Below are 26,211 nucleotides of genomic sequence, written 5' to 3'. Positions count from 1 at the left end.
TTGCGCTTCTTCGTCATGTCAAATAGTAATCCCCCCCAGCTAATGAACTATCAAGTAGGATTGTAAGTGCAGAGTAAACCTTGACCTGATCTCCCAACCTTTCCAACACACCATGCTGGAGGAACAAGAGTGAGCAGGGGAGACTCAGCGGCTCGAGAGGGAGTGCATCCAAGAGATGATCTTTATATCTTCCAGTTGATGGCAGAACATTCAAGTAGCCAGAGGAAAAGGAAATATATGGTGGATGTCCTGTCCCGGTGGATTTAATTAATTGCCTTTGAGCCCTCATTCAACTCATTGATACAAAGAGAAAGTAAGGTGAGTAATACTATGGATGAAAACTATCATATTGTCAGGGTATGCAATTTTAAAACAAATACTGAAAAAGTAGTTTTAAATATGACATGATCAGTTGAATTTTTTGAAACACTGAATCAAATCTAAAAGAGTAAGTGTCGTGAAAAGGCAATGCAGAGGAGGAACGCAGACAAATGGCAGCACAGTTGAAGTAATGCAGGTAGATACTGCACAGTAATTGTCCCTTCTCTTAATGCCCAATATCTTTTGATGGAAAACTAAATCACTGTATCACCTCTTGTTGAGAAACCCCAGAACTGTTACGTTTGCTATACTGAAACAATATTCAGGTTGTTTATTTAACTGAAAATTGCACTAAATCCCCAAAAGAGCAACAGGTTTGATCAGCTCAGCAATAAAATTGAATTACTGTTGATTAAGTATTGTTCCAATTTAAACACTTGTAAATCTAATCTATGCAAATCTAAAACATATGTTAATTAGCCTTGGGGTCAGTGGGATAAAAGTAAATCTCAACAGCCAGTGTTAATTGGATTATTGAGACTCAGGAAAGCAGCCATGCATCTAACAGTATCACTTTCATTACTTATGGTAGATCCAGACAGACTTTCAAAGCAGATTATTAAAGGCAAACTCCATCCTAAACAATTAACATTGTTACAGAAAAAGCTATTGCATTTGAGTCCACTGTTATACTTGTTGGTGCATTTTTCTTATTCCCATGAATAGCTGGTCCTATGAGGAGATATTTGCTCTGCAACTGCATGGATTTTACAATCATTGAGAGGTTTGGTATCAGCCTCTCAGAATTAAAGAGGAGGAGATTTTTTGTGAGTGTTGTTGTTTTCTAGTGCCAACATCAACCTGCAACAATCTTAAGTGTGAAACCCATCACAGATGCAGAAGAGGTACCAAGTTCTCCTCCACTAACAAACTTCACAGATCACAATGCAGTGCAACCATAGTTAAGATCAGAGCAAACTCTTCTCTGTAGTTCATAAACAGCCTGGGCATGACAAAGATATTGAAATCCAAAAAGAAATTTATGATTTATTAGAACAAACAAGCAACCAATGATGAGATTACTAGTTGATTTGTTGCCTTCTTGGCTTGGAAAGGAGGGAAAAGCTCTTCATTAGTTCAGTTTACTTATCACTGTGACAAATGGTGACTGTAAAACATTATGAATTTAATGCAAAATCAAACACTGACATTTGCTTCTTTCCTGGCTAGGCCAAGGTGCAACCATGGATATTGGTGGTTTGGAGACGGTGGTGGCAAACTCTGCCTATGTGTCAGCCAGGGGCAGTCTGGATGGAGGTTCAGCAGCCACCTTACGTGACAAAAAGATGCGTGCTAAGCTGAATCTCCCACACATCAGGAATTGTGAGCATATGAAGACAACTGTAGACTCAACCTTTGACAGCATGTGTGTCAAACAGCCCATTGGCAAGCGCCTGTTCCAGCAGTACCTGGAGAGTGATGCCAACTATAAGAATGCTGGGCAGCTGTGGAAAGACATAGAAGACTACAACATGAGCCTAGAAAAGGACAGACTGCAGAAGGCCCAAAAAATAGTCAATAAGTATTATCAGTCCTCATCCAAGACCTTTTGCAAGTTCCTGGAGGAGAAGGCCATTACTCGAGTTAAGGAGGACCACAAGAACATCCAGAGTGACCTCTTTAAAGAGAGTGAGCAGCAGCTGCTGAAACACCTGGAGAGCAAGGCCGTGAATGACTTCAAGAACAGCATGTACTTCCTACGCTATGTTCAGTTCAAATGGTTGGAGAGCCAGCCTGTTGATGAAGACTGGTTCATGGACTTCAGAGTGCTTGGCAAAGGAGGTTTTGGAGAAGTGCATGCTTGTCAGGCGAAGGCAACAGGCAAAATGTATGCCAATAAGAAGCTGGACAAGAAGAGGCTGAAGAAACGCAAAGGCTATGATGTAAGACAGTGAATACATTGGACTGAACACATCTCTGTCCTAAGTTGCAACCATAGCCATTAATACTGTCAGTTAAAGGTTGCTGTGATCAAACGCAAATTCAGTCCTCTTTAAAATCCATAACATAAAAGGCCTCTGTTAGAAATTAGGGAAGAAAACGTTGTGAGAACAGATTAAGAGAGTAAGTGCAGAGATTTAGTTCCACCACAATGTCTCAGTGCAAAGAAGCTTGGGACTCTCTAAAAGACCTCACAAAGCAGCTCAGAGACGGACAGAGAAAAAGCCCCAGGCTGAATCCCCACTGCTTGTAAAAGCATTAGTGGGTAATAGTGATTAACCTGTTGCTTACTGACATGAGAGCAGAACTACAGCAAGACATCATTGTCATAGTTAGGTGATAGGCATTAGATGAGCGAGATAATCATGAAACATGTGATAGGACCACTGAGTAGACTTTGAGAATCCACAATCCAAATGTTGTCATATGCTGAATCTTTCATAAGATTTAGGTTTTCCTTCAGCCACTGTACATGATGTTTTATGTATCCTTCCACCATCGATAGTCGCCGGTGGAGAACATCACATCAGCAGCTGCCACAGTGGCATGCTAATCATTGACTCAAATATATTGCAATAAAGTAGCCTAATTTTTCTATTTCCCAGCATATTGTACATTACATGTTTTTCTATTTTTATATGAACAACACTGCCATTTGTTGCAGGAAATGCAATAATTATGTGCTGATTTTTTTTTGTTTGTTTGTTTGTTTGTTTGTTTTGTTTGTTTGTTTATTTGTTTGTTTTGTTTGTATGTTTAGGGAGCAATTGTGGAGAAACGTATCCTGGCGAAAGTTCACAGTCGCTTCATTGTGTCGCTGGCCTATGCCTTCCAGACCAAGTCTGAGCTTTGCTTAGTTATGACGATCATGAACGGCGGAGATCTCAGGTACTTTATGTAAACAGCAAAACCACCCACACACCCACACAGGTAATTACTCAGCCATGGACTGATGTCATTGCCTAATCTTGGTGCCTTTGTGTGATGTGTGACACAGCTGTGTCTGTACTTAATAATGTAGAAATAATCTTCTCCCACTCATGTCTCCTAATCAGCCTAAAGTAGATAAACCTCACAGCTAATATTCAGGCTGGTCCTCTGGAACGTGATGCTGTATGTCAGAGCATAACCTGTCTCTTTCACAGCGTCTCTTTGGATGTCCATATAGGTTTCATCCCTTCATCCCTTCTCTTCTCTATCACATCATTATATTTCTAACCATCTCTCCCAATTCCCTGTCTGGCTCCAGGTTTCACATATACAACGTTGATGAAAAGAATCCAGGTTTCAATGAGACCAGAGCATGTTTCTACACAGCTCAGATCATCTTAGGGTTGGAGCACCTCCACCAATACAGGATCGTTTACAGGGACCTGAAGCCAGAGAACGTCCTGCTGGATGATGCAGGTGAGCACCTTCCCTAGAAGGAAGAGTGTGATGTGCCCGCACGGCCTTTAACAGCTTGGTGCTGCAGCATCTAGTCACTATGTCAGTCCCACCCATACGCCTGTGGTCATCAACCACTTCAACCATTTCTTCACTTTTGCAACAAGGCCAAGTGGGACTGTGTACAAGAGGCAGGGCCGACTGAATATAGCATTTATCAAATGCTGTATTCTGTTTTGCTCATACAGCAATACTTAAAAGTACATGGGCCACGATATGTATCAATTTGTATCATGATAGCAATATTCTACAGAACTGACTGAAAATGCAGAGCTTAAGTCACAGCCTACTGCATAAAAGCTGGGTAGACTAACAAAATATGGGCTACAACATATCTTATGATAAGTCAAGTGACAAACAAAACATGAAAAAAGGAAGAATAGGAGAAGGCTACAGCGTGTCAACATTTTATGTAAAAAAGGTTCATACCATGACAAAAGAAGGTGCTCATTGGACTTATGGGGAAAATATTTCCATGAGAACGTACAGATAATCCAAGGCAACTCTTCTTGTGCATAAAAAGCCTTTAATCGAAGTGGCTTACATGATAAAAAGCTCCAACATGTTTCGGCCAGAGCATGGCCTTCATCAGGGAGAGTTACACAGGTGTCCATCATCACATGTTAAATAGGCAGTGTCTCTGATAGAAAATACATAGCAATACCATAAGTAACCATTAGGGGTCAGAAAACATGTCACAATTCATTCATTTACATACATTATACAGAATACAAACAGTATCTAACATAATACACCACTTGGAGTATACTGATGACCACATGGATCAGCAACTATTTTCAGTGGTGTTTATATAGAGGAAGCACTGAAATATAAAGCCAAATCATAAGTAACATCCTGGAGAAGATTAAAGGCTTCGATTAAAGGCTTTTTATGCACAAGAAGAGTTGCCTTGGATTATCTGTACGTTCTCATGACAAACAAAACAATTTAATTCAAAAGTCCCATTCCAATTTACTAAAACAGAATGGCCTTACTAAACTGAAGATGTTGTAACATTGTATTTAAATGAAGTGAAGCATATCAATACATATCAATGCAAATAGCTCGATAGTTGATAAATAACTATGATAAATAATATTGCAATACTTTTTTGCACAGCTCTAACACAAAGTGAAGGGGATAAGAACAAGCAAACACAACAAAAGGCTCTTGCACTGATTAGCACACCTTCAGTCAGAGAGGATAATTAATCAGTGAAATCAGCTGATGGTGTTTTGATGGTATGAAAGCCTGGATATGCACTGCTGTCTGTGGCATATTATTTTGCTGCCTGTGAAATAGTGAAACAGTTAAGTCCATTCAGTATCCCACTGGCACTATGGAAGTCTTGCTCTGTAATAATCTGTAAATTCCCTCAGGACATGTACGTCTCTCAGATTTGGGTCTTGCAGTTGAACTTCCTCCCGGAAAAGACAAAACCACTGGATATGCAGGAACTCCAGGTGACAACAAAAACGAAAATGACACTGTCAAGGTTAACTGCTGAAATTAACAACATCTAGGTGTAAGCTACTTTGGAAAAAAAGATGAGTTTATATGAAATTGTTATGTTATGTTTATAGGCTTCATGGCCCCAGAGTTGCTGCAGAAAAAGGAGTATGACTACTCAGTGGACTACTTCACCCTGGGAGTCACCTTGTATGAGATGATTGCAGCTAAAGGCCCTTTTAGAATTCGAGGAGAAAAGGTAAAAAGTGTGTGGCGCAGGCATTTAAATTTGTCGAATGTTAGAGATGAAAACTATGCTAAGTACACCTGCTTGCTCTTGTCCAGTGACAGTCCTTTTGTGACAAATCAATGATAATTAATAAATGTTCGTTTCCCATTTGTTTTACAAGTTGTTTTCTTTCATTCAGGTCGAGGCTGAAGAGGTGACTCGCAGAATCTTAAAGGATCCGGTCAACTATCCACCCACTTTCAGCCAAAACTGCAAGGCCATTTGTGAAGGCCTCATGGAGAAGGACCCAGGGAAACGCCTTGGGTTCAAGAACAACGAGTGTGCTGAGCTCAAGAAGCAGCCATTCTTCAGTACTCTCAACTGGAGCCGCCTGGATGTCGGTAGGTAACATCTACATCTGATCCACAACATCAGCAGTGTGAAATGCTCTAACTGTAACAATGCTATACTGATGATCATGAATTAAACACAGAGTGGCTTGAGTCAGGTAAGAATGTGTGTGTGTGTGTGTGTGTATGTGTGTGTGTGTGTTTATAAATAGTTCCTGTATGTCTGGAAAGTTCTTTTGAGTTGCTACCTTAGTCATTGGTCAGACATTGATTCCTATAGTAACTTTGTTTTTTATCATGCCTTGGTTATTTTGGAGCTAGGTTTAGTGCTGTAGTTCTTAGTACAAGCTGAAAGGATGTCTATTATTGCTGCCTCATGATCTAACATATTATTTCTTCAGCTTGGCTGATTCCCATTGGTCACTGCTAAGGGCCTGGTTGCTTTTTTTTTTTTTTTTTTAAACTCTTTGTAACTAGTTGTATGTAAGTTTGCTCTGCTGATGGTCTCCTGACTGAAACGTTCACTGTTTTCCCCGTGTCTTCTTCAGCTAATATAAATGGGGGTTTTTTGCACCCGATGAGCCTCAATGTGAATTTTTGTCAGTGGGTGAGCTGTTTCTAATGTCAAGAGCACAAACACTTTTGCTCTTGTTTGACAAAAGAGGTGAAACCCAGTGACAAGGTGGTTCCATTATGCTGCAGTCTCTTGTGTTCACATCATCTGTGATTTAATCCACAGGTTTGGTGACTCCACCATTTGTACCTAATCCAAAAACGGTCTATGCCAAAGACATTGATGATGTGGGCGCCTTCAGCACTATTAAGGGCGTGGTGTTGGATGGCAAGGACACCATGTTCTACAATGAATTCGCTACTGGCAACATCCCGATCCCCTGGCAGGAGGAGATGATTGAGACAGGAGTGTTTGGAGAGCTGAATGTCTGGGGGCCGGACGGCAAGCTGCCCAACGACCTTGACCCAAACTATGTAGAGGCCAAAGGCGGAGGATGCGTCATTCTTTGAGCTAGAACAACAGATGGAAGCAGAGAAGAGGAAGGAGGGATGAACAAGTCAGGATATCTCTGTTGATTACTGCTTTTGTATAAAATCACTGTCTGTTTGGTCCTATACCAGCTGAAGTGTACCAATTAAAGTTAAAAAGAATAACAGATTTAGATTTGCAACATGCTCATTTGGTGCTACTTACTCTTAATCTGTGTAATGAATCTGCTATTATTGTAATAAACACATTTTATTTGTGTATTTGAACAGTAATATATAACCATTATATTATTATTATTATTATGTAACCATATTGTAAAATTTTAGCATTTTTTTGTTGTGCAAATGTGGCTGTAAAAGAATGAACACAGTGCAGTGTAAGACAGATTGATAAAATATGATCTAACAACACAATGTAAATACATATTATACAAATACCCTCACAGTATCCTTACATGATATGTGTTTTTGCTTAGTAAATTCAGAGAAAACTGTAAAATAACAATATTTTTATATAGAAAGTTCATCATGTTTGTAAAAGCAAATTATTTTTGACCAAAGTGAAAGCAAATGTAATGAGATTGTAATGTGATGTAATTACTTCTCAGTTACATATTCATTATAGTACAACAGTGTTGTGAGTTAATATTACTGAAAACAAACTTTGTAGTTAAAAAAATGAAAGAAATCAATAAAATGTTCTAAAGCAGAAATGTCCTCCTGCCTGGCTGTCTTTGTATGTTGAGAAAGAAAGAAAAATTGTTGAACGCCAATAAAAAAAAAAACATTTTATTTATTTATTTTTTAAAATCTCCAGCAAGGATATAATGTAAATGAAAAAATTGCTCATGTAACGGTGGAAAAGGATCAACAGACACTACAGCTCCTGGAGCATGTGGAGAACTGTGACAGCTCAGCAGCGACACCTGCCTGCTGCCATGGGACACAGCACCACTGCACATGGACATGGTTCACTGTTAATGCTTGTCCAATATGAGACTTTATTTCCCCTTGATTTGCATGTTGGTGCCCAGGCCCAACATTTATATAGACAGATATACTACCTAGAAGCAAAAAAAAAAAAAAAAAAAAAAACAATCTTCCACAGTTCCACACATTTTGGTCCCCCACAATGGAGGAACAGAGGGGGGTTATGGCTTAGGCGCTGCGACAGGTGATTTCAGAGCCTCTGCTGGCCTGACTTTGACACTGGGGTCTGGCATTTTGATTATAAACCTGACTGGCACACCACAGTGCCACCACCAGTCCAACAAGGCTGTAAGCTTCATGTTCAATAGCTCAGACATTGATGGGTCAAACCTGCTGGACATCTGGGGAGCGATGCATTTCTACACTGATGTCCGGTGTCCACAAACAGTGCCACCCACAGGCCAAAAAGTCCTCAAGCTTAAAGCAGCAATATCTCATACATCAAACACCACACATACCTAGAATATACACTCAGTAGCCACTTTACTAGGTACACCTGTTCTGTCTAATACAATCCAATGCAACTGTTCTGCCATAAAGTTTCCTTTTCTGCTGCCTATAATGCTCAGGTTTTCTTCTTGTCACAGTAATAGATCATTCAGTTATGTGTTTGGCATTGAGCTCATAGTTAGTGCTGCTGTTGTACTGGACTGTATTTTATTGAGAGGTGTTTCTACTCTTCTGCCCCCCTTCATGTTTATAAATTGGGAGGAAAAAAAATTAGAAACACCTCTCAATATAATATCATCCCGTACAAGACCTCTGCAAACTACAACCTCAATAATAAACATAGAATTAAATTTACACAAATTTCTCCACAATGTCAACAAAAATCGAACATCATTGACTTTCTTAAAAAGTAGAGGGTATAGCAGAGCTGTTACACTGAACTGCGTTAAACTGTACAGGTGGACCTAATAAAGTGGCCACTTTGTGTAAATATATATAGTTAGATTCAACCGAGTGATTTGATTGGACAAGAGGCATTCCCGGAGCGTGTTATTCAGAACAACAGCACTCTGACATTTAACTATGTACCACCCCACTGTATATGTTTTCTGTATTTACATTAACTGACATGATCTGGGCCTATATAGTAACTAAGCAACCACGACAGCACAAAGATGGACATGCTTCCAAAAACTACATTGGAGTTAAATTATGAATGGGTGTCAGAAGAAGACAAGGTGAGGAAGAATCCTGGACACTTCTTTTACTGCTGACTGTGAGACAATACCATGGTGGAAACCTCCAGGAAAGCTAGCTTGTGGTCAGAAAATGTGGATGTTGAATTCAGTTGCAGCTTGAATTGTTTTTTCCAAACTGATCTAGAGTTACTGGATGAGCTCTGGAGTGACTGGATGAGCATTGTTGCACCAGTTTTGTTGCATAGCTGTACTTTGCTTTTCTTATTGCACCACGCAACTTAGACTTGGCTGGCCATTTTTGTACGTCCACTTCTTTTCTTTGAGTAAGAGGTGTAATTCTTTGGAGAACCTGGGTTTTTTACTGCCATAGAATGTCACTGTTTGGTAGGAATGCACATTTCCTTGCAGAACTTTATGTACGGCGTTACAATGTAAGTGAGTTCATCAAGTTTTTGAAGAGACAAACCCAATTTAAAGGTCAAAAGGTAATTGCAGAAGTACAGTAGTGTACTAGATGAAGGGTAGCTCTGTGAAATATGGCTGTAAAATGCAGGTGGATTATTGTCATATCTGGTGTCTGTCATAATAGCTTTTATGCAGCTGTTACATTGTTTGTAAAGCTCTTTATTACTATATGATTTAAAGTGTGCTGCACAAAATAAAGTTGATCACTATAATGTCTATACTGACTTGATGTGAAGGGATGGTTAAGGAGTGACTCTGGTCTTTGAAGAACTAATCATGAAGACAAATCCTGCATTTGTGCAGAAGCATATTGCACATTTATGCATATATCACTTTAACATGGTATTTGGGATATATATAGCAAACCAAAGAATGGAATAACTACCATCCAAACTCTATTTGTACACACAAGTATAAGCTGTTTTTAAATTTTTGACTAAGGCTGTTCCATTGTGATGTCACAGTGACAGTTTAAAGATAAAAAAAAATATTGGCATAGCAATGCACTAAATTGTGGGCTACATGTTTTGTGTAGCCCACACATTTTGAATTTACTGTCTAATACAACAGGAAGAATGGCAGCTCCTCATGACTCTTAGTGAAAGACCAGAAACACTATATGAGCAATTTTATTATTATTATAAACCTCTTGAGATGTATCATCTTGTTTTCAATGGAATCCCAAAATATTATAAAGGTCCTCTTAATTTAGGCCTTACTAAGCTAAGGTGGATTTCAGACCTAACCACAAAAGTGAACCAGATTTAAGCCAAACTGGCTAATCCAGGAATAAATCTGAAGAATCTTTCACTCCCAGCTTTGTGCTCTCAAAATAACTGTGTCATTTTCCCCCTTAAGTGTTTTGGAGGCCTATTTTAAGTACAAGTTCAAGCTCATTTATAGCCCTTAATCACTGTTTACAGTGTCAAAGGGCTTTACAGGCCCACAGTTTATAGAAAAGAAAACAAAACCAGCTGACTGATTTTATTGGAGATACTATGCTGAAGAAGGCTGCTGTGGATATGGTGCAATTAATAACATCCTTATTACCCATGACTGTGGACCTCAGAGACAACAAACTATAATTTTATGATGTGAAACCAGAAAAACAAGTTCATTCCACTGGAGCAATCTGGATGATAATGAACCTAATTTGACCTTCTGTACAGTGTTGGCACTGTACAGAGTACCTATTAAAAACATTTTCAAAAGAAATTGTTCAACCCACCCCCTATTGACAGATAATACTACTAATTCTTTTGGGCCGGATTATGTTTTGCCTCCCATGGTTAAATGGACAAACAAAATCTTATTTAAGCTTAAATTACAGGAAGTAGGGAAAAAAATCAAAATCCATACTGTGGCAAAGGCCTCTGCTTTACTATGGACCGGCAATAATGTTGCTAGAAATTCCCCGGCATTTCCTGCTTCACACTGACCCCTTAATATTCCCGACAGTGGTTTTAAAATGGTACACCATGCAAACCTGTCTTTTTTAAAAATAAATACGGACAGTGTCCATTTGTGTATATGTGTGTGTGTGTGTGTGTGTGTGTGTGTGTGTTTGGGTGCACGTAAGAGAGAGGGAGAGTGAGAGAGCTGTAACTGTAAATATCTATCATGTTGATTGATAAGGCCAAGTACTGAGGCAGTGACTCCACCGAAACTCCATTTACATACAGTGCACAAACACTGACTATTCAAGGTTATACAAACTTCACACTGACAAATTATACTTAAATAAATACTTGAATACCTTTTACTAAAAGCACATTATTGAATCTAACTCTTTACACTTGAATTATACCATGAGCTAAGTTCAGGAGAGGATAAGACAAAGTTTGAAAGGATATAGAACATTTCCATTTGTATAAGTGAACTGCAGATAATACTCTATTTAGAGCTGGACACTAGTGTGGAAATTTCATACTGATATAGTATAATAATGTGAGTACATGGGTACAGAGTTTCTTCAGCTAAAGAGAGACATACACAGACATGTGAAGTTACAGAAGCTGAACAGGTTACTTGGTGATTCAGTGCAGCATCAGTGGATAAGTAACTGTGTGACTGTTCAAACTGCTGTCACAGTAAATCATTTCATCAAAGAGAGAAGTGCGACAGGAAGAGAATCAGATGGTAAAACACACGCAGGCATGTGTCTGCGCCTGGAAAGCATGTGCTTTCTCTCCTTCCTCTCTCTCGCTCTCTCTCTCTCTCTCACACACACAGACACACACACACATACACGCACACACACACACGCACACACACACACACACACACACACACACACACACACACACACACACACACACACACACACACGCACACACACACACACACACACACACACACACACACACACACACACACACACACATACACGCACACATGCACAGGCACAATTCTCCAGTACCTATTTAGCTACAAACTAAATCAATACAATAATGAAACAGTTTACAGTGGATTACACATGACAATACCCAGTAAATTAATAACTGCCTCAGGAACCTTATTTGCACTGGCCTGCTATTATCATGTGACAGCTGGTGATTTGTCATAATTGCCCAGGTTGTAAAGGATTTAAACTCTGCTCAAATTTGCCATCTCTACAACTCCACTACAAATTAATGTATTCTGGCTCCGACAAGGAGCTTCTGATAAAACATTTTTCCATAGTGGATGTATATCGGCACCAAACTCCAGTTTGCAGCACATTTTGAATGAGAAAACTGGAAGTGATTTTTCTTTTGGCAGTATGACAGTTACAGTTTTCAGAACATGCATCCTCATATGAACTCCTGAGCCTTCAATTGCATCATTATTGACTACACCATTAATCAGTAATGTCAGTCTAATCAGGGCATATATAGGGGAGAGTAGAGTAAGTAGTGCCAATTTTTACCTAAAGTGCCTTTAAAGCGAGGGCATTACAGTAATGCCTCCAACTAAAATATGTTTAGGATGTTGTGCATCCATGGGAACAATCACTTTGGATCTTATATAAACTGTTTGAGAAATATAGCTTTCGAAAAAAAAAAGTGGTTTTGTGGCACAACTTGCCCCCAGTGCGGGGTAAATTGTGCCATTAGAGAGAATACACTGGGGTAAATTGTGCCATTGATAATTGAAGTAAAACAGATCATTTTAATCTCACAAATGATAATGCTATATAAAAGCAAAACAAATTCAATACAAAATTATTTATTTAGCATTTATTTATTATTTTAACAAGATCACAGGCCACTTTTCTATAACAAGGCCTAGCGCCACATGAACACATACCCAGAACAAAATAAAAATTCCAAAATGAGCACCTGCAAATCATCTTCATCTGAATCTGAATAGTTTTAGTGATCAAAGGTAAGAAGACAATGTACAATCACAATAAAATACAATAAAGTAATATATAGTATATAATCACAAGTTGTGCCACTGGCACAACTTACCCCAGGCCCTTTGGCGCAAATTACCCCAAGCCCACCATTTTGAAAAAAATGCATCCCGCAGCTGTTTTGAGCTAACATCATGCTAACTGTATAGACTCATGGTGTAACAACACAGCAATCAAAAAACCTTGATCATAGAAATTTTACTTTGGAGGGCAAAAAAATGTTTTTTGAACTTAAATGTGCTTACCTCTCAAGCCATGTGTCTCCCTTCTTTGCAGGATGAGTGAAATGGATGCCTCTTCAAAAATATGTGGTCACATGACTAACTTCTTCTATGGTTTTCTAGATAACAGGGGTGGCACTACTTGCCCCTTGGCACAAATTACCCCACTCTCCCCCATATATATATATATATATATATATATATATATTTTCATATATATATATATATATATACATATATTTTCATATATATATATATATATATATATATATATATATATGCATATATATATAACTAAATAAATAAATAATGAACACATAAATGAACAAATAGATAAACAGCTCTAAAAAGCATTGCTTCATATGAGCTTCACTAGGTCAGTCACGCATTCACTTGGTCTAATTTTGAATATATAATCATGTAATTGTCCTTAGTTATATAATTACCTGTGAATGTGAAAATTAATAATGAAAGTTGCTAACAGACGTTAAGGTCAATAGTAACTTCACATCACAGCTCATCTTTTCATAAACTCCAATGAGGGAATGACTCTTATTATATTCTATCAAAATTAAATGTTACTTAAGGTCAATTTTGGGCTGACTCTCCCTTTAAGCGGAGAGGTCAGTGCGGACACTGCTGAATAAATATTTCAATGACTAAGGGCAGGGCTGGAAAATAAAATATTAACAGACAAAAGATTATGAGCTAAAGATGAATGTCTATCTTAGGTATATGATAGAACTTTGAACTATGCTTCAGATTACTGGTTGGCTATAGAGAATTCACTTTTGATAAGATACTAACGATAATTTGCTGAGTTCGAAGTATCTCATAAACAAAAAAACAAACAAACAAACAAACAAAAAATCACTTGTCCTGAATAAAGAAAGCATCTCCAGAGAATAGGCCTAGGTTACAGCTTGCACATGAGCACCCTGAATACAAAAAGTCCATCGTTATTCATCTTCATTAGATATACGAACCCCCCTCCTTATGTTGTCCGTTCTATATGAACCAGTTAGTAAAGAAGGTATTTCTGAGTCAGCTGCCAGCATAACTCTCTATCAGTGGACGGCACTGTACTATTTCAACAAACCATTTCAAAAGAACAGACATCACAGTTCAATCCATACGCTCTAACACAAATATCTCATGTGCTTAAAGACAGAAAAAAAAAATCAAACACCTTTGTCCTGCTTCAGTCTTGTTAATACTTAACCATTGCTAATATAGACACATTTTCTGCCGTCAATAAATCACCCACCCAACATTTTTTTTCTTTTTTTTTTTTTTGTTAGTCAGCTTTCTTATGTTTGCTCTGCCCACTACTCAGTATTTCCTCACAAGTGTTTACTTATGGAACTTGCAGTGACCTCACTAAAATCACAAGCTACCAATTTTTCAAGAAGAGATACAGGCAGGACCGCGAGGTGATGTGAGCAATTAAAAGAGAAAAAGAGAAAAAAAGGGAAAAGAGAAAAAATTCATAGATGACAAGGAGAGCGTCTCCTGACGAAGTGCTCTGTAAAAGCAGCATCACCAAACCGTGTCACTGTGTTCGGATCGTCTTTTCTGTTGTAATACATTTAAATTGAGTAAAAACACTGTTGAATTAATATATTTTGGAATTAGCTGGTTAGGCTACAGTTTGAATGCAACCCTTATGAAAATAACATTACCTGCTAAATAAGACATTTATGTTAATTGGCTCTTGCCAGTTCAATCAGCAATGTCTTCGAGAGAAAGCAGCGCGCTGGCATAGTCAGTTCCACACGACTAAGATAAGAGCTGTCAATTCCGACTTTAGGTTGATGATAACTGTTAAAAGACGCTGTCTCTATCTCCAATGCAATGTGTTTCCAATCACCAGAGGAAAAAAAAAATTGCACATTGCATGCTTGGATTGCTATGGTAACTTACCAGGCGTGTGAAATGTCATCAATTTTGGGCGGGAATAACAGACTTACAGTGCAGCTGTGGCCTACAAAATCCATGTCAAATCACTCCAGTTACAGTACATGAGACAAAAAAATCCTGGAGTGACTTCCCACTCTTGTAAAATGTATAGGCCTATCTGGTGCAGAAGTGGCGTATAGAGCTCCTCACTCAGGCAATAACTATTTGTTTGCTAATTATTAATAGAAAATTACTTTCAAGATGAATGATATCATCGAGGTTATAGCACTTTTCCTAGGTTTTGTAGGCTGGATAATGGCTGGCATATCACTGCAAGATCAGTATTGGAAAGAATCCACCACGGAGGGCAGCGTTATTACAACTTCCACAATCTATGAAAATCTCTGGATGTCTTGTGCCAGTGACTCAACAGGAATCTACAATTGTCGTGATTTTCCTTCTCTTTTTGCACTCCCAGGTAAGTAGCCCCTATAGTTGGACTAATTATATAACAGACACTTTATTTTTTTAAGAGTCATGGGCTACAACACTGCAATAAAACTCAGTGTCAGCTAAATCAATCAGACCTGTTATTGGGGGGAAAAAAAAAGTTTAAGTGATTGTTTTTGTTGGTTCATGACAAATGACTTATGCTCTTGTTATTATTTTTCACTTGATCTTGAGCGCTTTCACATTATCTCTGATGATTCGGCAAAATGCTGTCCATTATAGCTGAGTGTGCAGTTTCCAATCTTCCAACATCATACAGTCAACTGCAGCTTGAAATCCTTTGAAGTATACAATTTTCTCCTTTGAGTCCAAATTCTTATGTAGACCTAATTTAACTGAGGTTGCCCTTTAAAAAATAATAATACATCTACATTACAATAACTATCCTGCAAGTCTATATTTAATGCTTTGCATATTGGACGTCCTTTGACACCTTTGATTTTAGTGCAGCTGATCTAAATAAATTGTTTAAAGTCAAGTAGTTGTTTTTTTTTTTTTTTTTTTTATTTAGGCTTAAACTATATGGGATAAAGTAAAATTTTCTTGTGAGAAGACAGATTACATTGCTGGTGACTGTTTACCATCATGATGTGGTGATAGAGGGACAAGACAAAATGATTATTAAACTATAAAGGTAACTCTCTCTTCAGTGCTCACATAAGAAATTGTGGTCATCTGTGGTGGGGAAGTTGAGGTGAACTAAACCTCTCAAAGCCAAACTCATTAGCTGCAGTCCAAACAGAGGGTGAGCGGGGAGCAGAACGTGACCTGAACCCCATCCCCATCAATACCTGTTTGATTTTATTGACACAGTGTTCAAAGCAAACGTCACAGAGTAACAAATGTCTACGAGTATACAGACGAAGTTACGCTACACCTTTGTGTAGTCCCTTAAATAAACACTTAGCAGTTTTTGAAAAGGCTCAATAGAGTTGAGAATAAAAGGGGGAAACCATAAGTGGGCTATTACAAATTAATCATTGATTTTTCAGTTTTTCGTAACATCTCAGTTTTACGGTTGCTGGGAGTTGGTCTAGCGCTCCGGGAAGTTGAAGTCAACAGAAATCCACACATTTGTGCACAAAGAGAGCTTGAAGAGCCAACACTAAAGAAAGGGTTTGTGTCAGTTGTTCCTCTCTCTGGATAACTCTGCAAGGGTTCGAGCAAAGAAACAACAAAAATATGAATGCCATAGTGGAAGCTTTTGCCGTATTCCTGGGCTTCTTGGGCTGGCTGATGGTCGGAGTTGCCCTTCCAAATCGATATTGGAAAGTCTCAACAGTGGATGGGAATGTTATCACCACATCAACTATCTATGAAAACCTATGGATGTCCTGCGCAACTGACTCCACAGGGGTTCACAACTGCCGTGACTTCCCATCTTTGCTTGCTCTTAATGGTATGTGGCTGACAGGAGAAATCACTTTGGTTGAACCAATTGATCAGTATTCAGCACAGTGCAGTCATTCAGGGAATCAGGGACTTTTGCCTTTGATATTTGCCTTTGATACTGTACGAGCAGCTAGTTCAAAGCTGTATAAAAGTTGTGTAACAGAAACTGAGATCTTGGGCATTTCCCAAGAAAGAAACGTGTTAAACTATAGCAGCTCTAAAATGTGTAAAGGGGGTGACAATTATATGTGTAATAAAACAGTTCAGATTTGACTGTCATATAAACATGGAGCACAGCTGGACGTTGTGCCAATTAACCGCTGGATCAGATTCAAGAGTGGGGAAAGAGCTGTTGAGCTTATCGGCGATTGTGTTACTCCAAGATTCACAATGCACATTTGATCTAGATTTTTTTTTTTTTTTTTTTTTTTCAGCAGGAGCTCTCTACTGTACTGGCTATAATCTGTAGTAAATATGGGTAATATAAGATATGATGAGATAGGATAAGATATGCAAGCACAACTACACCCAAGCCGCACAAATAGATACTTGTAAAATGATAAGACCCTTTCAACAGATTCACACACACTGATAGTGCATGCAAGTTGTTGTGCGCTGAGGCTGTTAACCCCTTCAGCTGTACTCCATTCAAGGTACCTGTTTGCATATACGAGTATACACATTTATGCTATTTAATCTTTGATTTGATGGACTACACATGCGTGCGCGCGCGCGCACACACACACACACACACCAAACCGGATCTCCTTTATCAGCCGAGTATCAGCGACATACCTGGACCAACCCTATTGTTATTATAGAGTCCATTGATCCCGTAACCCCAATAGGAACTCATGCTCAGTGACATCACAGTCATAGTTTTGAATGGTAAATTAAGGTAATGCTTCATCTTGGTAGGTTGTAAATTTCATGGCAAGTAGGTGATAATTAGCAATTTTCTTTCAAATATTTTTTATTTTTGATGCCTATATTAATATAGGTATTGAAAACCGAAACTTTTACTTTTACCCATTAGATCAGAAAAATCAAACCAGGGTTGCTAATTTCAGGAATATCATGAAATCTACAGGAAAACCATTGGATAAAAAAAATCATAAATTCAGTTTGCAACATCATTTGGGATGTTCAGAATGAGTTTGATGACACAGTAAAAGTAAAAGTTTCGGTTTTCAATCAATTTTGAGGTAAATATTGATGTAAGATTCCAATATGTTACTTGCTAATTATCACCAACCTCCCACGAAACTCCCAGCCTACTAAAATGCAGTGTTACCTGAAATAACGACAAACGTAAACTAGGTATTTCATATAAACATGATTGAAGTGTTAAATATAACTCTTCAGTGTGAGGAGTCGAGTGGTACCTGGAAACTGGCATATAGAAAACAAATCAACAGTGATCAAGGTGTCCCCCACGATTTTTTTCCTTTGTTTGTGTGACGTACGGCGTTTTTGAGATTGCTGCCTGAAGCTTTGGGACTTTTTGGCCTGCTGCTGGTGCTGCGCTGGGCTGGGCCAGTCAGGTTCATTTTGTCAGTGTTGGACATCAGTGTAAAACTACGTCGTTCCCCAAAGGTTGACGCAGCAGTATCCGAGATACTGAGCATGAAGCGTAGGGCCCTGTTGGCCTGGTGGTGGCACTCTGGTGGGCCAGTCAGGGTTATATTCAGCATGCCAGACCCCAGTATCAAAATCCAGCGTTCCTCCATGTTTTGTGTGAAACAGGCCAGCAGAAGATCAGAAATCAGGTGTGACAAACTCAGCCCAATCCATTGTCCTTCTAATGATCTTCAGTCACAAGGGACAAAAAACAAGCCTATATCTAATTTCTAAGTGATGAAGGGTTGCAGTGGTTGAGTCTTACTCTTTTATTTTTACACTGTGGCAAAATGTAGTAAAATAAAAGAATAAGACTTGATGAGTGTGACCCTTTATTACTTAGAAACTTGATAGCTCAGTGGATAATGCACCGAGGAGGACCCTGGGAACACAGACAGACACACTCCAAAAGCAGAGCAGGGGTTTCTGGCACAACACAGTAACACTCCCTCATAAAACAAGCAAGTCGAATATGAAGCTGTTGTTCATGGAGTTTACAATATATAAAAGTACAGGGTGTTTGGGCCATTAGTCATTAATCCAAAATGTGGCTAGAAGATTATGGCACTAAAATCACCTTGTTTCTAATAAATAGCTTTGTCCGAAATATGATGATAGACTTTTTATTTATCAGTAGTTGGTATGTTTGTTTTTATTTCGTTGTCCCATAGATTCATAACCTCTGAAAGCAAAATCTAAATCAACAGCACAAAAACGTAAGCCACCTGGCTAACTTTGCTCACATCCTGTGTGAGCAAAACAACCTCCCCTTGCTGGTTGGGAAGAAAGCTCTTCTGCCATTTGTGGCAGCTTGTATGTGTATTTTATCACTGCCCTCAACAAACCTCGGTTATGTTAGATATGTGTCATTAATATGAATACACCACCCAACCTTCACTGCAGCAAGTTCTCATTTTCTGACTTTCAGGATGTTGCCCATCATTACCTACCCTAACCTCATTAATCTCAGTCCATGCTAAATAACTGCTAAGCTAACTGCAACACACAGTGAAGCTAAATAACAGCCGGGGAGCAGCCGTATCTTCTGGTCAGGACACCAGAGACATTATTTTAGTGTCAGTCCTCTTCCTGACCAATGGGCCAAATCCTCAACAAGAAAATATAATCTTTACAGATTTCATAGTTTGTATTTCAGCATTATAGCAAATTCATCATATTCAAGGTAATGTGTGAAGCAACAAAAAATAGGAAATTAAGTTTATTTGAATATTATGAGTTTGCTGTGGTGAATGAATTTCAAGGATGTTTCTATAGCAGTTTCACATGCACATGTCTGATCAGTTCCAGCCTCCTTATTTTATGTCCTTAATGTCTTCCCAACACGTCTGATTAAATCTCTCACTCTAAGGTTCATTATTCTCTCAGACAGTCCTTTCTTGTTTATTTATTTATTTCTATATCTAATATGGTGTTTATTCATGTTCCCACACAGGGTACATTCAGGCCTCCAGAGCGCTGATGATTGCTGCCATTGTGTTTGGGACATTCGGGCTTGTGGCGACTCTTGCAGGAATGCAGTGCTCCAAAATTGGAGGGGAAAACTACATCCTGAAGGGGAGGATTGCTGCAATTGGAGGGGTTTTCTTTTTACTACAGGGTAAATAATCACATGGAGATGGATGCAATGACCATGTAATTATTAAACACTCTGAGTCTTCTGAAATATGACGAAGCCCAGAGCAAAATATTACAGATATAGTTCCAGATAAGAATGAATTAAAAGTCATCTCTACCTAGAGCACATTGAGGTAAAAAAAAAAAAAAAAAAGGTAAAAATGCTTTTCTGGTGCTCCAGGGTCTGTGCACAGTTTACAAGCTGTAAGAAAAGGGGTCAAAAAGTCAAAAGGTTATCTCAGCTCAAACACACCTTTTCATCTTATAAAGCCTGCCATGACCCAAAGATTATAGACCATGAGCATAAGGCACACTAAGGAAAGTAAATAAAGGGATACAGTGAGGTGGGACCACAGCTCTCTGGGGCTGATGTGCCTGCTTGGCCCAGAAAACAATCAACAGCTGCAGTCCAAGAGCTGCCGAATGCCCAGCCTGTTAAGAAAACCCTTTTGATTACTCTCTCAAAGATACACCTGCCTGAAGTTACTTTCCTGATGAACTGCACCTATACAACTAACTGGTTTATAGTGCAGTGTTTGGAATTCTGTCTTTAAATTACCATTATTATTACCATTATTTAAATTATTCTCACTATATATTTTTCAAAACAAAATAGTTAATTATTGAGCAAACTGTAAGATGTTGTATTCACCTATATAACAGCTGCAAAGCAATGGCTGCTCCTTGAAAAAAAGCCAACATGGGTTAGACAAGGTCTTTTAGTGACATATGAATTCAAAACAACCTCATACTATCAGATACAAAGTTCTTCTTCTGCCTCTGCTTGGTAGTGTGCTACTCGAGAGGCAGAACTCATTTGATTAAAAGATTAAAGCCTCTTACAGTGCCATTGTTAATTATTTACTCCAGGCCAATATGATTTAAATTTCATTGTTTTTTCCATGATTTTCTTTTAGTATTCCAAGAGAACTCATTTTTACATTCTTGATTTTTTCTCACTTTCTACTTAAACTCATATCTTTTATTTGAATTTAACAAAACTTCCTTGTTCTTTCTTTTTTTTCAATCCTATAGGACTGTGTACCATGATTGCTGTGTCTTGGTATGCAGCCAACATCACACAGGAGTTCTTTGATGAATTCTATCCAGGGACAAAGTAAGTCAATTCAACCTGAATAAAAAATGGAGGAGGAATAGATGAACAGTGCATGACAATACGCAACATAAAATCCCCATTTTAACAAGTCATTTAGTCTCATACTGAGTCTTATTTTCTCCAGACAGACTAAATCTGCCATGGAATGAGATATTTCCACTTTTTTCCAGTGCAGTTCACTTGTATCAGTATTTCTTCTGTGAACGAATATGATTATGTTGAAAGAAGGCAGTCCAGCCCACTGGTAACAAGAATTTTTAAGAAACAAGTAGTTATCTCATCTCTCGAGAAGACTTTTTTTCCCCCTTGGTTTAAAAAAAACTGATTTGGGACTAAATGATGGAGATTTATTTTCAGTGTCCTTAGGCATTATGTGACTATTAGTGACATGCTATCAGTTACATCACAATAAATAGGAATTAAATATATGGCTGGTTATTACAGGTATGAGATTGGAGAGGGCTTGTATATCGGCTGGTCTTCAGCTGTACTTGCCATTTGTGGAGGTTCATGCCTGCTGTGTGCCTGCAAACTGCAAAGCTCTAAGGACAAAATGTGAGTGTGAAATGTTCAGCGCTGGTTCACTCTAGACAGACACATAAAACACATCAGGCTGCAGTGGAAATTGCATGTTTCGCCTAACTGCCACATATCTGCTGTGTTTTAGACCTTACTCATACAAGCCACCAACCAGAAGAACTGTGCCGTCCGCTATGACCATGTCTCAATCTGCTGCGAGCCAGTATGGAAGAAACGCATACGTCTAAGAGGTCACTGCGCAGGAGGCAAAGCTGTCTGGGTTTGTAAGAGAAAATGAGCCCAGGTTTGAAGAGTCGCGTGGTCCAAGGCAGCATATAGAGTGTAAAACACCCTGACCTGAGACCATTTGCCTCCTTGCACAGCAGGATACTAACAAAAACTTTTATGTGGCCTTCATGATTTATTGGCTGTATCCTATCTAAACTTTTTCTTTGTCTTTATTTCACTGGAATCCCTGGAGGGTCTCATACTTGGATTACTACTCTGCTGTTTGTATCATCAGTTGTATGCACTGATCATACAATATCTCTTCACTATCCAAGCATATAATATACACCTTGGTAACAACTTAGGGCTTTGGTGTTGTTCTGAAACCACAAGATAATAAATCTCTCATAAGCCGGCAGAAATTGTATCACTATTGAGCACAACATCAAATTACAAACTCAAAAGCTCCAATTCAGCCAAGCTGCAAATGAGTAAAGAAATCCATTCCAAGTCTACACGGAGACTGTTAAATAACATTTACATATTGCCCCTTAACTTGGCATGGTCCAAAATCTGGCAGGAATCTTGATACAGGGCCGTTTTATTGTGATCATCAAATAACCTCTTATTATAGACAGAAATATGATCCTTAACTGTACAACTGAGTTTTATGGCAAGACAAAGATAGGTCATAAAAGTACTTTGCTTTAGCTTTGCATTTCTGCATTTATATTTTATTTGATGTTATATCTAAACGGTTTGGACTTTTTTTTTTTTTTTTTTTTTCCTTTTCTGAATGACTGTTCTGGGCATCCTTAGGAACAATACCCGCTGGATTAACTATAATAAGAAACTTGAGGATACCTGATGAAAAATCTTAACGACAGATATCTGGTTCAAGGGAATACACTTGACTAGGCATGTAAGCAATTAAATGCTGCAGGATCCTGTAGTTGATATAAATACTACAGGTTGGTGAGAGTGTAAGAAATTTGGCATTATAACTCAAAGCTGAAGTACTTTTAGCCTGAACCATAACCATTCTGCTGGCAGACATTCCTGTAAATGCAAAGCCATAATCCATCAGTATCAGTTCTTAAAGGGAAATTCCACTTCCAGATTATTATATTTGCAGTCTATAGTGTTCAGTGAATTCCAGGAGTTACTTCGTGATAAAGTGTTGGAGTTAATTTTTTTTTTTTTTTTAATTGTATCCAGTTCCTGTCAGACTGCCTCGTCCACCTGCCCTATGACAGCCCCCAGAGAGCGTGCCTGAATGTGCCTGTTTAGCAGAGGTACATAGAGGTTTTGGAGTCAAGATAAGTTAGAGTCATGCCCCTTACTCAAAACACACTGCATTATCTTCCTCCTTTACCAAAGTTCCTATATGACTGCTAAAAGCTGCCACAAAATAAAACAGCAGCTCTAGAAACAAAGGTTTGTTATTTGATTCTGAGGCACTGAAACCAGAGCCTGACATTTGTACTGAGATTTGAGATAGCTGAAAAATGTGGGTGAATTTTTCCTTTAATACTGGGGAAAGGTGGATGGGTGTCCTGTGATGCCTATCAAATCAGATTTCTTCCATACTGAAATTAAAATTGAGGATTACTTTTTGGCATTTCTGCTTTATTTAACAGTCACAGTAGAGAGAGACAGGAAAGGCAGGGGAGAGAGAGGGGAGGACGTGCAGCAAATGGCCTTAGGTCGGATTCGAACCCAGGACGCTGTGATCAGGACTCAGTCTCAACAAGTGGTACATGCTCTTATCTGGTGAACTGCCCTGTGCTGAAATTAAAATTACAAGGTTCTGATCACACAAGTGAACTACACTGTCAGCACTACACTGGTTGAGATTTAAGTCACTTACATTGTTCATTAAAGAGTAAGTGAGCACCAAGCCCAAATTTCTGTGAAGCCTGACCTCTAATGGTAAAAAGTCATACACCTGGTTTCTGGTTGTAGGTGATGTCACCACCTGTTGAACTCCAGGAGCAGTGACATCATCTGCCACCAATAAAAATAGAGTCCACATTGCGTGATCTCTATTTTTCTATTTAACAAATTGTGTGGTGCGAGTGACAGAGACATGGATTAACTTGGAGCTGTTGCACGCAGCAGCAGCTCAACATGTATTATGGTGAAAGCTGATAAAAATGAGCTGTAGTTTGTTTATCCAAAAACTTTAGAACTAGATGTTTGAGTGTTACATCATCCATACCAACAAATCAATACACATGCCAAGAGTAATATATTTCATACTGGAAGTGATAAATGTAAAAACTGTGATTTGCTACATACCACCAATGAATGTTATACAGTTATCCAGTGCGAACAGATGCAATTACAACCTCTGACCTACACAGGAAATGACATTTTGAAATGTGATTTAAAGGCAGCAAACTCCAACTTAAACACAGAAAAGGTATATTCATAATGGATAATGTCAAACAGAGCTGCAGCACAGGAAAAGAGCCATTGGAAGTGTGCACAATATTGGTATTTTGTCAACATAGATCATTTGATATGGTTACATGCACCATGTAACCCTTATATTGGTAATACTCTGGTTAAGGTCATACATCAAAATACACCCATAATTCTGTGTGAGTCTACCTTTGAGCACTTGGCAAAATCAAAAATGAAAAGAGTAAGCTGATTTATGATGTTTAGATGTGTCAGCTCAAAACCAGTTTCCTTGGTTACTAGGATTAACAGTGATATTCTCAGCACATGTAAACATAGCCTTTGTAGGTCTTGTGCAGTTTTCTTTTTGGGAGAAATTTATTTGTTTTGGAGTGTAATGTCATACAATTTTACTTCACATATTACTGATGATTTGAAAAAATGTAAAAGTTTTATATATTTTATACACAAATAAATATCATTTGAAATGACTGATTGTGTTTAATCTTACTTTAAAGACAGAAAATCTGTTAGACTTGATGGCCTTCCACATTTATCTTATTCAGGATAGTATGCTATAGAATTTTTTTTTTTTTTTTAAGGTTGAAGATATTCTATTGGTCACAATCACATAATGCATGACTGGTCTAAAGATATACTCCAACCTTCTTCCGACTTTCCGAGACTGAGCTAAGATGTTGGATATGATTTTCACCTCTGTACATTCACTGGTTCAGTTCCTATGGACAGCATTTCATGTTCAGCACGCTGATGGGGTTCAAATATGCACAGGCAGGCAGTTTGAGATGGAGATATCTCCACAGCATCAAAGGACACCCTGTCTGGCTGATGCAGCACCTGCTACCAGGATGGAAAGGGCGCACGCTAACTGGACTCATGCCAGGTGTCTAATCTGACTCTGTGTACACTTTTACTGTTCAAAAGACAATGCAGCTTGAGGATCAAATCCCTGTTGCTACAGAAAGCATAGATACATATGGCAACTGTCAGTCTGCACATTTAACTGCATTCATGGCCTTTTTCACAGTGTGCATGGCAGATGGATCCTGTGTAAACCAAGTGGTGTGCCCTCCACTTTGAAGCTGCAGAGTCTGCCTTAAATCAGAGAGCTGTAGGGGAGAGTGGGGTAAGTAGTGTTAAAGTGCATTTAAAGCGAGTAATGCCTCCAAGTAAAATATGCACATATAGTTTAGGATGTTGTGCATCCCTGGGAACAATCACTTTGGATCTTATATAAACTGTTTGAGAAATATAGCTTTCAGGAAAAAAAAGTGGTTTTGTGGCACAACTTGCCCCCGGTGCGGGGTAAATTGTGCCATTAGAGAGAATACACTGGGGTAAATTGTGCCATTGATAATTGAAGTAAAAGAGATCATTTTAATCTCACAAATGATAGTGCTATATAAAAGCAAAGCAAATTCAATACAAAATTATTTATTTAACATTTATTTATTATTTTAACAAGATCACAGGCCACTTTTCTATAACAAGGCCTAGCGCCACATGAACACATACCCAGAACAAAATAAAAATTCCAAAATGAGCACCTGCAAATCATCTTCATCTGAATCTGAATAGTTTTAGTTTAGGTAAGAAGACAATGTACAATAACAATAAAATACAATAAAGTAATATATATTATATAATTACAAGCTGTGCCACTGGCACAAATTACCCCAAGCCCACCATTCTGAAAAAAAAAAAATGCATCCCCCAGCTGTTTTGAGCTAACATCATGCTAACTGTATAGACTCATGGTGTAGCTTACTAAAGTACTAAAACCTGTGTGAACTGTTTTCAAAGTTTTCTATAATTGTTCAAACACAGCAATCAAAAAACCTTGAT

General features: G+C 38.4%; 2 protein-coding genes across 2 annotated transcripts; both read left to right on the top strand.

Annotated features, from left to right (window-relative positions):
- Positions 1–1,565: 1,565 nt before the first annotated feature.
- On the top strand, positions 1,566–7,071 carry grk1b (G protein-coupled receptor kinase 1 b). Its single transcript, XM_030068851.1, has 7 exons — positions 1,566–2,264; positions 3,083–3,210; positions 3,572–3,729; positions 5,148–5,231; positions 5,352–5,476; positions 5,646–5,847; positions 6,536–7,071. Exons 1-7 carry the CDS (start codon positions 1,566–1,568, stop codon positions 6,817–6,819), a joined length of 1,680 nt encoding a protein of 559 aa, XP_029924711.1. The 3' UTR covers positions 6,820–7,071.
- Positions 7,072–16,610: 9,539 nt separating this feature from the next.
- cldn15b (claudin 15b) lies at positions 16,611–21,959 on the top strand. Its single transcript, XM_030069088.1, has 5 exons — positions 16,611–16,827; positions 19,894–20,058; positions 21,111–21,192; positions 21,637–21,747; positions 21,860–21,959. The coding sequence occupies exons 1-5, from the start codon at positions 16,611–16,613 to the stop codon at positions 21,957–21,959; spliced, it is 675 nt and encodes a 224-aa protein (XP_029924948.1).
- Positions 21,960–26,211: the final 4,252 nt, after the last annotated feature.

This window comes from Myripristis murdjan, chromosome 14 (genome assembly GCF_902150065.1).
Source record: "Myripristis murdjan chromosome 14, fMyrMur1.1, whole genome shotgun sequence".
NCBI lineage: Eukaryota > Metazoa > Chordata > Actinopteri > Holocentriformes > Holocentridae > Myripristis > Myripristis murdjan.
This window is presented reverse-complemented; position numbering and strand designations above follow the sequence as displayed.

Coding starts and splice junctions, on each gene's coding strand:
- grk1b (XM_030068851.1), top strand. CDS start 1,566: ATGGATATTGGTGGTTTGGAGACGGTGGTGGCAAACTCTGCCTATGTG. Junction 3,730..5,147: donor CGTCCTGCTGGATGATGCAG/GTGAGCACCTTC, acceptor AAATTCCCTCAG/GACATGTACGTCTCTCAGAT. Junction 5,232..5,351: donor TGGATATGCAGGAACTCCAG/GTGACAACAAAA, acceptor TTATGTTTATAG/GCTTCATGGCCCCAGAGTTG.
- cldn15b (XM_030069088.1), top strand. CDS start 16,611: ATGAATGCCATAGTGGAAGCTTTTGCCGTATTCCTGGGCTTCTTGGGC. Junction 21,193..21,636: donor GAATTCTATCCAGGGACAAA/GTAAGTCAATTC, acceptor TGGTTATTACAG/GTATGAGATTGGAGAGGGCT. Junction 21,748..21,859: donor CAAAGCTCTAAGGACAAAAT/GTGAGTGTGAAA, acceptor GCTGTGTTTTAG/ACCTTACTCATACAAGCCAC.